The following is a 14,544-nucleotide window of genomic DNA, read 5'->3' on the forward strand; positions in this document are numbered from 1 at the left end:
ACCTACCCTGCATAGATTAGGCATACAGGCCTTCCAACCCACTTTAGTAGAGGGGCGTACTATTTGTTTACATCCATTAGTGTGTAAGGGTTTCAATGCGGACTTTGATGGGGATCAAATGGCTGTTCATCTACCTTTATCCTTGGAAGCTCAGGCGGAAGCCCGTTTACTTATGTTTTCTCATATGAATCTCCTGTCTCCCGCTATTGGAGATCCCATTTGCGTGCCAACCCAAGACATGCTTATCGGACTTTATGTATTAACGATTGGAAACCGTCGAGGTATTTGTGCAAATAGATATAATAGTTGCGGAAACTCTCCAAATAAAAAAGTAAAATACAATAATAACAATTATTATAAGTATACGAAAGATAAAGAACCCCATTTTTCTAGTTCCTATGATGCACTGGGAGCTTATAGACAGAAACGAATCGGTTTAAACAGTCCCTTGTGGCTCCGATGGAAACTAGATCAACGCATCGTTGGGTCAAGAGAAGTTCCGATTGAAGTTCAATATGAATCTTTTGGGACTTATCATGAGATTTATGCCCACTATCTGGTAGTGGGAAATAGAAAAAAAGAAATCCGTTCTATATACATTCGAACCACTCTTGGTCATATTTCTTTTTATAGATAAATAGAGGAAGCCATACAAGGATTTAGTCGGGCCTATTCATACACTATCTAAATAAGGAAGTTAGATTCGGCGATGCCCCTTTCGGGGGGCATTCCGATTTCGTTAGTCCCATCTTTTTTGCCGCGCAAATCCAGATTGAGATTGAGGAAAGGGAGTAAATTAAGTTTTCGAATCACTGACTCAAGCCCATTGTCGAATCCTACTCAGCAATTGTCGAATCCTACTCAGCCAAATTAGGGGGTACTTATGTATGGCAGAACGGGCCAACTTGGTCTTTCATAATAAAGAGATAGACGGAACTGCTATGAAACGACTTATTAGCAGATTAATAGATCATTTCGGAATGGGATATACATCCCATATACTGGATCAAATAAAGACTCTGGGCTTCCATCAAGCCACTACTACATCGATTTCTTTAGGAATCGAGGATCTTTTAACAATACCCTCTAAAGGATGGTTAGTCCAAGACGCGGAACAACAGAGTTTTCTTTTGGAGAAACACTATTATTATGGGGCTGTACACGCGGTAGAAAAATTACGCCAATCCGTTGAGATATGGTATGCTACAAGTGAATATTTGAAACAAGAAATGAATTCGAATTTTCGAATAACGGATCCTTCTAATCCAGTCTATCTAATGTCTTTTTCAGGAGCCAGAGGAAATGCATCTCAGGTACACCAATTAGTAGGTATGAGAGGGTTAATGGCGGATCCTCAAGGACAAATGATTGATTTACCTATTCAAAGCAATTTACGCGAGGGACTTTCTTTGACAGAATATAGAATTTCCTGCTACGGAGCCCGAAAAGGGGTTGTAGATACTGCTGTACGAACAGCGGATGCTGGCTATCTTACACGTAGACTTGTTGAAGTAGTTCAACATATTATTGTGCGTAGAAGAGATTGTGGTACTATCCGAGGTATTTCTGTGAGTCCTCAAAATGGGATGACGGAAAAACTTTTTGTCCAAACACTAATTGGTCGTGTATTAGCAGACGATATATATATTGGTTCACGATGCATTGCTGCTCGAAATCAAGATATTGGAATTGGATTAGTCAATCGATTCATAACTGCCTTTCGAGCACAACCATTGGAATGGCTGATCATTTCTTGTATGAAGTTTTTAAGACCTCACTAATCAGCCTTACACTTTTGAGTTCATAATGAATAATGAATGAAATGAACCCCCAGATGAAGAGAAAATATCCCCTCCCTTTTACTAAACCATGGGGAGCCCCGAGTAGTTTACCGGGCAAATTTGGTTGTCGTGACGATATCTTTCTTAGTGGAAGATCGGAAAAGACTTCTCTTCATCACGAGACTGATCGGATCTGCCGTAGACACCCGAGACCTCCACAAACAAGGCAGGCAAAAAGAGTAATAGGACAACAAGAGGAAAGAGTTATGCTTTCATTTCTTTGTTGAGATTTCAATTCGGCACTCGGTTCCTTCATCTTAAGTAAAGTGAAGTTTACTTTTTCGATTTGGAATTCACCACAGCATTTCTCCTTTTTTTCTACCCCAGGATTTGTTTGGATTTATCGAAGCGTATGTTGTATGCCCTCCATCCATTCATAAGCCAGTGTTGCCCTACCGAGACGAGAAAGGAGTGCGGATATTTCCAACGGGTCGATTTATAGGAGTGTACTTTAGCGAAGAGTTAAAGTATGCTAAATCAATTGGTTCTACAGTGACTCCTTTAAGGGGTTATCTATTTAAAAAAGGGGAAGGGCTATTTGAGCGGTTTGTAACATCACTATATAAAGATTGAGCGCCAAGAAAGAAGGAAATGCAGGATTAGCCTATTTGTATAAGATTCTTATGAACAGTCTTTATGGTAGGTTTGGTATCAACCCAAGGAGCACTATAACTGAGATCTGTAGTAATGAGCGCTACAAGCATGTGTTAAGGAAAAGCGGATTTCTGTATGGTTGTGGCAAGAGCTATTCATTTGTAGCTACTTTTCTTATACTCTGAAATCAGATGAATATGCTGTTCCTCGTAATGCAGCTGTCCAAATAGCCGCTGCCATTACAGCTTATGCACGAATTCATATGCACCCATATAATATATAAGTAGAGAGGATTGCTACTATACTGATACGGACTCTGTGGTGATGGGTAATCCACTCCCTGAGGAATTAATATCCAAAGATGAGTTGGGTAAGTTGAAATTCGAATATAAAGTGAGGGAGGGAATTTTCAACGCGCCCAAAAGCTATTGGTTGGATGCGGAGGGCGAAAAGGATGTCTTGGTGCAGTTAAGAGCCATGTTAGCAAAGAATGGTTTCTCCAACAATATGAGGATAAATCTCTTACAAAAATGGTAGTGGTCACAAACTCCTTCCGTGTACAATTGAAAACATTAACAATACGAAAGCAAGAATCATCATTTATACAGGGAATGCCTTCCTCTACCAAAAGAGAAAGAGTTGAAGATAACGAAGGAAAGTGGGTGGATACAAAACCAGTTCATATCACTTGTCTTTCTGGTCTTTCCTCATCGAATACTAGTAAATGCTTTCGAAGAGAAAATAGAAGCACTAGAGAGCTCAAGTTCACTTCATTCATCACAAGATGCAAATGATAAGAAAAATGGAGCTAATGAGGAAGAAATCACTTCTACTTAAATAAAAATAGTGAAATACCAACCAACACATCAAGCAATAACCAGATAGATAAAATGAGAACAGGTAATACGAAGATATCAACACAGCCGGAGTCACGAGGCTCGATAATGACCAATGGGTTAGGATCTGAGGAAGCTTAGTTTGGATGATGGAATATTCGCAGTTCTGATTGTTGAGATACTGCAAATCCACTAATCCAACAATTTCAGTCCATTTTCCTACTTTTTCTGCAAGGGGTTCAAGGGGAAAGCATTAGCCCTATCCTTAATATGACTCTCTGTCACACCGGCTACTGGTTTAGCTTCTACGTTGAGGAGATCCGCATCGGATAGGCCAACAAGACCATCAATAGCGTCTGCGAGAACTCTAACGGCGGGTAGGCAAACAACTTTATTCAATTCATTAGCATCTGGCTACTACTGAGATGCTTATCTTTCTTCGTTGGCTCCTCTGTTCATGAAAGACCTGCTGACCTGTCCTGCCCAGTCACTAACTAGGTCTCCTAAAGGTACTTTGTTCTACTTCTCAAAGAAAAGGAAGTTTTCTAAGAGCTCCGAGGGTGAAGCATTAATCACCGGTTTCGGTCATGCCCTTGATTCAGATTTTTGGTCCCGAGATGCCTACCTGAACGATTCACAGCCCAGGTGGTTGGCATCGAAATTTTCTCTTTCAGATGTCCTGCCCATGAGTCAAAAATAAAGTTCGAATTGCTCTTGTTCCATCAATTCAGTAGGTTTGACAGTCTCACGAGTGCATGCAGCATGCTTCAATTCTTTATTTATTGGATTTGATCCGTGCGTGGGACTTGCATAACCACAACCGGAAGTCCTCCTGCTATTCAAAAAACCAGCTTTTCATTGCGGAGATTTGATACATTGTGGTTGGTCACGTTGGTGAATTAGATGAGGTATGGAATTACCATCTTTGACTGTGAAGCCATCCATCCAGACATACTCCTTAGGTGAAATAGCCAAACATCTGAGTGAGTCAGTCTACCAATGCCTTGTGACTCATGACAGTAGTCCACCAGATCCCTAGTTGCAGTTTTTGTCCTTTTGGATACCACCTATTTTCATATTGAAAAGATTCCACTTCACCACAAACACAAGGCCTGCTGCTCCCTAAGTTGTAAAGTCGCCCGTTTGGTAATCGGAGTGAATCTATACTTACTCAACTACTAACTCTGAATGTTCTCGCTCTCGAAGGATTTCTTTCTTTGCGTATGATGATTGAGGCTCAATTCCTTCCCGAAAGAATAGTAGACTGACAAACGTATCTTACTCGTTCCCTCAACTGCTCGACTGAAAGAACTCTTAGTTCTCATTCTGTTCTTTCTTGTTTTTTCAGGATCCAGGAAAGACTTTCTTTAAAAAGAGGAATCCAGATGGATAGATTGTGAAATAGAGTATCTCCTTCGATTGAAACATCAAGGATGAAATAGTGGACTTCTAACCGAATGATTGATGGAATTCAGGTGCGATTCCTAGTATTCAAATAAAAGAATATTAGATTACATATAAGTTCTTCGTGTTCCTACTCCATTCTATTCTCTGTCGGGTCAGGAAGATATTGATCAGTGCCGGCATCTATAGCTGCCAATGAGATGTGGGCTAGGGATCATCCATGAAGGTCGACTTTTTGAGGTCGTTGGTCGAAATCAGCAGTGTCATCATCAACATCAAAGCGGATCTAATCTCCGTGTAAGCACGAGGCTTGCCTTGCCTTCAGAAGTCAGTGGCGATCCTAATGTCGAGGTTGGGGCGGGGCGGCCTACTTTCTCCTCTTCAACCTGCGTGGAGTCGGGTCCGCCTAACTGATGTGGAGGATTGTACTCTTACTCCACTTACAAGTTGAGGAGAGAGATTTCCGGCTTGACTTTGACCGACTTGGCTTTGGCCCTTTGATCAGCTTGTCTTTGACCGCTTTGACCTTGACCGGCTTGACCTTTGATTGCCCGATTCGAGAGTGGAAGTTTTTGCTAATTCATGGGTTTGCTTGGAAGACTGCCCTTCCTCTTTTTAAGCTTGGCAGGAGTCGGAAACACACTTGACTCACCAAATCAAGCAACAGGAGAAGTCAATCTATAACAGTTGATCGTATTTGCTCCCTTCCGGATATGCGATGCCTTGGGAATGCCGGAGTTGACAGGTGCAACAGTCCGACCTCAGGGAGGAGAAAAAACCATTCCAGCACGAAGATAGGCTACACTCAAAAAGCGTAGGCCCTAGGTGAAAAACATGGTACGAAAACGGTTACATTAGTGGAGTCAGATCCCGATCAGAGCGGCCTCATCGAAATAAACATATCCAAGAAGGCAGGCACACGACTGGATATCAAAGGTGGGGCTCGAAGCAGCCATCTCCAACTAGTTGGTTGAATTCTTTAATCGACAGGTGAGGCGGAAAGTAGGTAATCGCATTCCGAAGCAAGGAGTTAGGATCGACAAAGCACCATTTCCTCCGCTATGTCTCGCTCTTCTATCAAGTGAAGAGCTCGCTGTAGCTGAACTGGAAGGCTACCAAAGGGCGCTAACCCTGTCTTTCCCAAAAAGTCTCGTCTTGTTTACTTTCCCTAGGGAGGACAAAGATTAACCAATAGTAGTCCCGAGGATTGTATGAGCAAGGTCCGAACTGTTTCTATTAGTAGCAACATGAGGAGCCCCGAAGGGAGAATAAGAAAGATTAACCGACGCCGCGTTTTCAGAAGAAGCAATTGGATAAGAATCATACGCTGTGAATGAGCAGACGAATCGACCGAGGGCTTACACACAAGAACAGAACCTAACTCTACTTCTTTTTCCTCCTCTCCTCTTTACTGCCCCCGCTATCCTATCAACAGGTCAGTCAATATCTGTAGTGGAGAAAGAAGAGTAGCCCCCCAGGTCATCAATTAGTAATAGAATAATCCCAGTAGTAGTCCTCTTGCCTAGCGGAGTCAGCCCTTAATGGGCAGACCAAAGATTGGACATCGTTGTCTAAGCGTGCTTGCTTTGCACACCGGCACAGCTGAATGAGAATCCGCTGGCTCAGATTGAGTGGCTCACTTCCTTGAGAAGGGCTTTCTATAACTAAGAAATGAGAATTGTTGACCCATATGATCTCAGGCTCATAAAGAGGATGAAACTGATAATTTCATTCACACTTTGAGATTGAGCTCGTCAGTGATCTTTTCCAAGGTGTCTAGAGAAACCTGCTTTGAACATGACATTCGTACCCAAGGAAAGTTTTGGCAGGCATTACTGTGATCTTGAAGCCCTTGCTAGGAGCTAGTCGGTACGGCTCACTACTAAAGAAGGTTCTGGCATGCTTCGACTTATCCCACTGCCCGCTGATATGTACATGGCAATAGAAGACTATACCCACTTTTTCGGGGAAGGTTTTCAAAAGCGCTTCATTGTGTGACGAGTTTAGACGAGTAAATAGGCAGGCCGAAGGCGGCTTACTAAGCGAGAAGGCTCCAAGCAGCCTAATAACGCATTAGAAGGGAGCTTGCAGCTTTGCAACCTAAGCGGTATAGCTAAGCTTACTCATCAAGGGCCGATAGATAGAGCAGCTCTTGTTGCTAATGGAGAAAGATTGGAGTGAAGTTTAGTATGCTTTCTAAGATCAGAGGAGGAAAAGAATGAAGGTGTGGGCGGGAAGGAGGAGGCAAGGCCCCCTCAATGTGTATTCGACTACTCATTACGGAACCACCGATTGATCCGATTAGACTTCCCGCGGGGTAGCACGGGGAACTTGCTGAATCAACTCCTTGGAATCGGAGGCCTGACTGAGGGTCAATCCTATGGTAACCTCAACCTAGGAATGCCTGTTTCACTTCCTTGACAGAGCCAACTGAGATGCTCTGTCTCGATGTTGACCTAACATGGATTGATTAGAAATTCTGAAGGGTCTCATCCTGATCTCGCAAAGGATCAGCAATAGCTGTGTGTACTCGAGGACTCTTAGGGAAAGAAAAGCACTTTTCTCTCTCAGCAGTTAGACCGGCTATGGGCGGGTTGGTTATATACTGCGCCTTCCTTCTTTCGAACCTTTTGGTATGTATTGCCCCCAAACTATAGATCAGATCCACCGGACCAGAAACTCAATTCCGCACTGCTGCTGAGTCGTCGGACTTATCCACCTCAGGGATTCGTGGAATTTCCGTTTTTGAATTGCGTTGGGGGAAATCTACCAAAGCTAGGCAGATAGATAGACTCCTTTCCCGCTGCTAAGGGAGAGCAAGAAACTAAATCACATGATTGTTTTTTTCACCAGCGCCCTTTTTTTTGCGGGTACTAAGAGTCCTCTCACTACCAACCAGCAGACATCATCATCTGGCTGGGTCTTGCCGGTATCAACAACGAGAAAGAAGAACCAAATGGAAACAGCAACTAACTATGGCTCTTGGCCCAGACAACGTCCTAGGCGTAGGGGAGATCAAAACAAGAAGTCACGCCTAGACGACGACGCCCGTCCTGGGCTGCAGTAAGTAGATCGAGAGGTCGTTCCGCCCCTTGTCCCCGAAGATGGGTAATATGTTCTCATACAATGTTGCTCCAACTTTTTTCTAGAGGGCCTAGCTGGCGAGCGATCCCAGTCCGCGGCGGAGAACAAGACAGCAAGCGAGCGTACCTTTGTTCGCTTCTTTTCCACCAAGCACAGAAGTTTAAGGAGAACTGTAGGTCGGTGGCTACCTAAGGAAACTCCGATTCGATCCGCCCCCCGGCTGGGAGGCATCTACCTCATCCCGATCACAAGGAGAGGTTCACCATGATGGGGGGTCAGGTACTTGAATTCGATTCGTTCCGGAAAGAATTCAATGCATAGGGGACCATCCTTTTTTTTGCGGCATGCTCTCTGATTTACGGATTCGCAGGGGGCCGAGGGCCAACCTTAGTTGACTGACAATGACAAAGGCTTGCGAAACAAAGTAGCGCCTTTGAAATGGAATCTTAATTAAGTAGTCTATCAGTGGTGCGAAGCAGCTTTGCCCCGGGGAGCGAAAGGTTATACCTTTGTAAGCGAACAGCGGTTCTTCTATGTAGGGTATTCCTCCTTTACTCTCTTAATTAACGTCGAGCTAAGTGACTTTGTGTAGCGTAGTAGAATGAAGGCTACGTACGCACCGACACTCTCTTATCCCTAAGCCTCTTCTCTAACTCGCTCGCCTACAAAAAAAAAATAGTAGGCGAGGCTAGGCAAACTCAGCCGCTGACTTTGACTGTACTGTAGTAGACTTTCGTCGCCTTTTCTTTTATAACCCTTTCTCATGTTCTTTCATTCATCAAGTAGGCGAACCGTCAGGTCCTTAGTAGCGTTGACAAAGAAGAAGAGCCGGTGAAAAAAAAGAAAGCTAGAATTTCCAATAGTGAGACCAGCTTGACAAGCTACCTTTCCTCTTGATCTGGGGTGCGAAGAGAATTTTTTATGACTTCCACTTCTCGATCCCGGCCCGGAAAAGTGACCGACCCCTTGATGAATGAAAGAAAGGGTTTATGAGCCCTAGCCCTGTAAGCCCACACCTGTGTAGAGTAGATCGTTCAACACCTGCGGCACAAACCCATTTTTGACCAATTGGTCCGTATATCATAGGCGACCGAACGGCCGCCCCCCGTCTTACTAGACCAACCTGCTATAATTATTCCATAAACACCTAGCGAAGATATGGCAAACAAATAAAGTAGCCCTATGTTCGGATCTGACAATACCATACCATAATCAAAAGGTACAACGGCCCAAGCGACCAGACTTAACATAAATGTAGCCACTGGAGCCATTCTAAAAAGGGAGAAATTAGCACTACTTGGTGAAATAGGTTCTTTTAGAATCAATTTAAAACCATCTGCTAGAGGTTGTAACAATCCGAACGATCCCACTACATCAGGACCCTTTCGACGTTGCACAAAAGCCATTACTTTACGTTCAGCTAGCACTAAAAAGGCTACTCCTAGTAGAAGTGGTAGAATTAAACAAAGTATTTCCGCTGGAACAGCTATGTACGTTTTCGATTTTCTATTCACTCATGATCGGGCCTGACCTGGTCGACCCGATCAAACTATTTCACTTATGATCTGGCCTGGTTGACCCAATCATGATATTGAAGGATGGGACCTTTTCTCGATAAACTCCGGATCCCGAGAAGTTTTGAAGATGGTGCTCCTGTTACGTTACTTCGAATGGAATCCTCACTTGACTAAGCATAAGCGAAAAACGTGGCTGAGAGTAAGCAATCCCCTTTCCTAGTGGTTGAGTCATGATCAGAAATATTGCGAAAGAAAGTGAAATGTCCTATCGTCGTCCCAATTTGGGTAATCCACGATGTCTTCATTTTATGTACCCATCTTTACTCGTTTTCGGTGTATCGATAGTTCGTTGTACTACACTTTGAACTAACCTAGAGGCCGTGCTTAGGCTAAAATCGATATCAGTGAAGTAATCCCGGAACTCTAGAAATCGTGAAGAATTTCTTCCATTTTGTTCAATATCGCGAATATAGTGGAAAAGCGCCCCCCTCTAGAACATTCCTTTGAATGGAATTGTTCATTAGGTTCGACTTGTTGTTCAAAAAAATCGAAAGCAGTCTCTCGTATGTTATTGTAAGGTGATTCATTCATAATATTTTTTATGTGCGGTTTCAAGATGCTCAAAAAGTAGATTTTGTAATCGGCTTTTGAGCTCCATTATGTGTACTTCATCAATTTAGGAATTATGGACTTGGCGGTAGTGGTCAATACTAACTGCACCGTCTAAATGCTCCCTGACCAAGTTAGCGTACTCGCCAGGGTTGAGTTGAGGGGGCAGCCCGTGCGCTAATTGGGCTTCGAGGTTGGCTATACGCGAAAAAGCTCGCTTTCTACTGAGGCCTGTTCTTTCCTAAACAGTTCCTTAATGTTATTTGTTTCATAGGAAGATTCCAAAAGCACATTGATGCCGAAAGAATCTTCGGAACCGGTGGAGAGGCTATTCTGATTGAAGGCTAGACAAATAACATGACTGAGGTATGTAAATCAAACCAGTGAAATAGCTTTATAATATTATATAGATATAGAATATCAAAAGCAAAAGCCTGATAATGGGTTTCAAAAGAAGAAAAGAAAAAAAAAGATTTTAGCTTTCTTTTTTTTTTGTGCGTGCTTTTCGCCTGCCTTCCCGACCACGGATAGGCTACGGGGCTTTGCACTTCGGCCCCTGTGAATACCACATCAAGGTGACAGGATTCGAACCTATGGCCCTCTGTACCCAAAACAGATGCGCTGACCAGACTGCGCTACACCTCGTCTCCCCCCCGGAACATATGGTATGGATCTACCCGATCGAAAAAGACTCGAACCTCAGTCGCCCACCCCGCGGCACAGGGAGGCGAGAACCACCGCTTTTAGGAAATAAGCCTAAAATTGGATTCTCGTCTCGTTTCACTTGCATTTTCTTTCGTTCAGTCTCGCTCTCGTTCATGAGTGGAATCGAACCACTAACTCCGTTTGGATTTACAGTCCAAAGGGCCCAGGCCCAGCGAACGAAAGAGGATTTACAGTCCCACGCCCACTGCCCCGCCAGAACCATTAATACAGGGATTGATCCACTGAACACCCACACAATCTCGATTTGACAATTTAAGAAATGGAAGAATTGACTGTTTGATGCAATGAGACCGTTCATCTTACTACAGCAGAGAGGCTACCAGGACACGACCTTTCGCACAATGGAAATGGTACTACTGTGTCCCTAAGGGCCCCGTCTTCCTTTTCAGAGAGAACAGAATCAGAACATCTTTCTCTATGAGAATTTTAGAGTCAAAAGGGAACCGAAAACATTGATTTTTTGTGAGAGCAATGATGAATCGAGCCGCATCACATCAACTATAGAACTTAACATACGCGTTTTCTTGTTGCGTTGCATTCCATTGTTTCAACCCTTCCCGGTAAAATGCAAGTATCCGCTGATACCGGATCGGATCACGAAAAACAAGAACATTCTTTCATTCCATGACAAAACAAAATGCTAGTTGCCTTGTAACGCATACAACTTCCGCGTTTGTCCCATCGACGAAGGCCAATGAGACTACTATACGAGTTTTCTTAGGAGCAACATGATACTTGATTTTCCGTTGGTTCCCAACTTTCCTTCCCTTTAATTGCCCTTTCTCCTGTCCGGTGCTGAATAATCAGCCTATTCCCCAGACAATTTCCCTCCCTCGAACTGAGCTATTTCCCCAACTTTAAATTGCTAAGCAGTTCTTTTGAAAAGCTGCTTCCTTCCTTCAAGCAACGCATTCGCGAACCAATACGTAGTACACGACGTAGTAAATCAATTAAATAATGCAATCCGGGTTAAAGAAATGAAATGGTTGTTGCCTTCTCGGACAAGGAGGATTTATTTTACGAGCGCTAGAGGGACGAGCTAGATAGCTTTTCTATATGAGGAGCGCTAGAGAATAGAAATATCATACTTTTAGCGTTGGATCATCCGAATTTGCAAGTGGATGCATACATGTACCTCAACTGGCATTTTCCTTGTGGTGTAATGTGTTCCCATATGGTATATGTAGGTTACAGAACCTTTTCTCTTCCAATTTGGATACTGATTTCTTCTTCAATAGAACCATCCGCTTTCTTTTGAATCTTGTATACCAATTTATATAAAATAATGTTTTTGGAGTCGGTGTAAGGAGCTAGAACCCATGTTTGATTTTGGGCTAGGGCATCTTGTGCTTTCCTAGCCAGTCCCAAGAAAAGGAGTGGAGACATAGCTTACTCTCTTATTAAGTGGAGACATAGCTTACTCTCTTATTAAGCAGTAAAGAAAGCTCTTCAAGCAAGCCAGTGAAGCAATTCCATATGCTTCTCCGAAAGAGAGTTCACTATTCTAGTTACGTTACTAGTTTAGGTTTACAATAAGTAGCTTTCCTCCCATCCGATGCTTGTTTTGCTTTCTACTTGTGAATGAACCCATTCCGTTTTGAAAGAAGCATGTATAAAAAGGCTATCGAGAAAAGTGGTACGCCACAGAAAGTGCAAACAAACTTCTCAAAACCCTGTGAGTGAATGCCAGTGCCTATGAGCTTTTACGAAAGGCCAGGCTTTTCTCTGATCCAGTGAGTGAAATCCAACCCTATTCAAAAGCCTATTGAAACTTTCCTTGCTTTAACGCCTATGATCACCTAATAGCTTGACTTTACTACTAAAACCAGAAGCAAGCCCATAAGCAGTTCAATTCGAGGAATTACCCCATTTATACCACCATGCTTACTATTTACCGCCCTACACCGTGAAAATAGACAGATTTAGATATTATCTGCCACTATTGAATTGACGACATGGAACACCTAAAACCTATCCTACAGACAGCGCCTATTAGCTAGTTATTGAACTTACTGCCTCCCTAACACTTTGAATGTGTTCATTTTATTGATCTGCTTCCTTCAAAGAAGAATCAGTGTTTTCGTTCTCTTGTTATTTCCAAGTAGGAAAGTCCTTTCGATCCAATCCATTCTTTTGTGAACTATTCAACAATTAGTGGGTGTGTACTACAATTCATTCCTTACCAGACCATATCCTTCCTCGTTAGCTGTGTAGGCGAGTCAGTCAACAGATGAGGGATAATTCAAGAGTCAGACTGTCTTCGAAATGCTATTCGTTTAGTCGAATGCCAACACTACAATTGATAAATATCATGTCCTTTCGAAAATAAATATCATGTGCTTATCTCTTTCCTCTCAATTGTTTTCAGTAATTCGATATTGACATTTTGTGATTAGATCAAAAAGATTACTGCCACTCAGATCATTTCCAACTTCCTACTCAATCAACCTCCTTAGTTTCAAACAATTCCTACTAAACTGGGATCAAGGTGAACCCCCTTGAACCACCATGAGCTAAACTAGCATAGGAAATTGGTACTGGCCATACAAAACGGAGTGAAGAAAAAGCCAAGCAAAAACGTATGCGCGTATAGATCTACAGACCTTTTGTGGATCTCTACGCGAATGTTGATGGCGGCTTTCACCACTGGATTGTGTCCCTTATAGATCTGATAACAAGTTTCTAGCTGACAATACGAATAAAGGATAAGCTCGACTGTCCTGCATCACCATTCATCATCTTATCGGTATACAGGAACACGGTGACAAGACAGCAGCCGCCCATCGCTATCTCTCTCCCCGCGCGAAAGCAAGGCCTCCAGTTTGTGAAACTTTATTTGAATGAATGCCACTCCTTTTTTTCTTCTTCTGACAAACTTTTATTCTAAGGATTTTCTGATAGCCCAGAATACATAAAAGAGGTTGGATAAAAAAGAGGATAAGAAAGGGATGATGGGAAAGTGACAAGACTGGACTTCGACTCGTTTAAAAAGAGTTGTAGCCGTACGGAATTCAAATTGGAATTGACCCATCTCATGATACAAGTTACCCTGGATTTATTTCTATTCCTATTTAGCAGGGCAATTCTAGTTTTTGTTATGATGATCTCATGGATAGTAGTATTTAGTTCTTCTTTTACATTCAGATTGGTAGTAGGTTTTCAGATAGCTTAGCTTGATATGATGAAATTTCTATTGGAGAAGACGGGCGCCAACCCGAAGGGGAATGTAGCTATGCTGGACTTCTTCCTACTAGCTACGGTGCTGCACCTGCTCCTAGCTACGATGCTGCTCCTGTCCGCCCCTTGATTTATCACCCCTTTGGTCTTTTATTGGTCATTGATTTATAGACGGGAGGATAAGTACCCTGGCTCGAGCCCAGATATCGATTTACCATTCCTTTATCGGATCTCCGAAACGGGAAACAAGAAAAGTAATAGAAATCGTGTGCCAGCGGGAGATACGAAATTCACTGGTTTTTACTCTCAATCCACAGGTGGAGATACCTGGGGTGGGTTTTCATGGCCTATAGTCCCCTGCCGCCGAAGCACGAACTACTTTAAATCGCGGATCGGCAGCTTCCTGCGACATTCCTTCAATGCAAACGTGGTTATACCCTTTGATAGATAGCAAGCAGCTCCTATAACTTGATCGACAGGACCCAACCAACTAAACTATTGATTTTGGCAAAGCTAGACCTTTTGAGGAAAGCAGATGCAGATAACGAAAGGAAGCTATTAGTTTTTCTTGTACTCGACTCGGCTTTTCTTTACTGACCGCTTTCGTAAGGAAAGAAGACAATAGGAAAACCAGGTGAGAAGTTTTAGAGCAACCGATGCCTACCGTCCGGCGATGTCCCTAGGTGGAGCTGGCTTACCACATTCCGATACCTCGGAACCTTCCCTTCGTAAATTTGGAATAACGAAAGTATCAAC

The 14,544-nt window shown here is 43.0% G+C and overlaps 1 protein-coding gene and 1 non-coding gene across 2 annotated transcripts; both read right to left on the reverse strand.

Annotated features, from left to right (window-relative positions):
• Positions 1–3,273: 3,273 nt before the first annotated feature.
• LOC120693847 (NADH-ubiquinone oxidoreductase chain 1-like) lies at positions 3,274–11,967 on the reverse strand. Its single transcript, XM_039977065.1, has one exon. It carries the CDS (start codon positions 9,163–9,165, stop codon positions 8,794–8,796), a length of 372 nt encoding a protein of 123 aa, XP_039832999.1. The 5' UTR covers positions 9,166–11,967; the 3' UTR covers positions 3,274–8,793.
• On the reverse strand, positions 10,456–10,530 carry TRNAP-UGG. Its single transcript has one exon. It is a non-coding gene; the product is annotated as a tRNA-Pro (tRNA).
• Positions 11,968–14,544: the final 2,577 nt, after the last annotated feature.

Source organism: Panicum virgatum, unplaced genomic scaffold (assembly GCF_016808335.1).
Source record: "Panicum virgatum strain AP13 unplaced genomic scaffold, P.virgatum_v5 scaffold_183, whole genome shotgun sequence".
NCBI classification, from domain to species: Eukaryota; Viridiplantae; Streptophyta; class Magnoliopsida; order Poales; family Poaceae; genus Panicum; species Panicum virgatum.

Excerpts from the sequence above, each read along its gene's own strand:
- LOC120693847 (XM_039977065.1), bottom strand. The coding sequence starts at position 9,165 with ATGGCTTTTGTGCAACGTCGAAAGGGTCCTGATGTAGTGGGATCGTTC.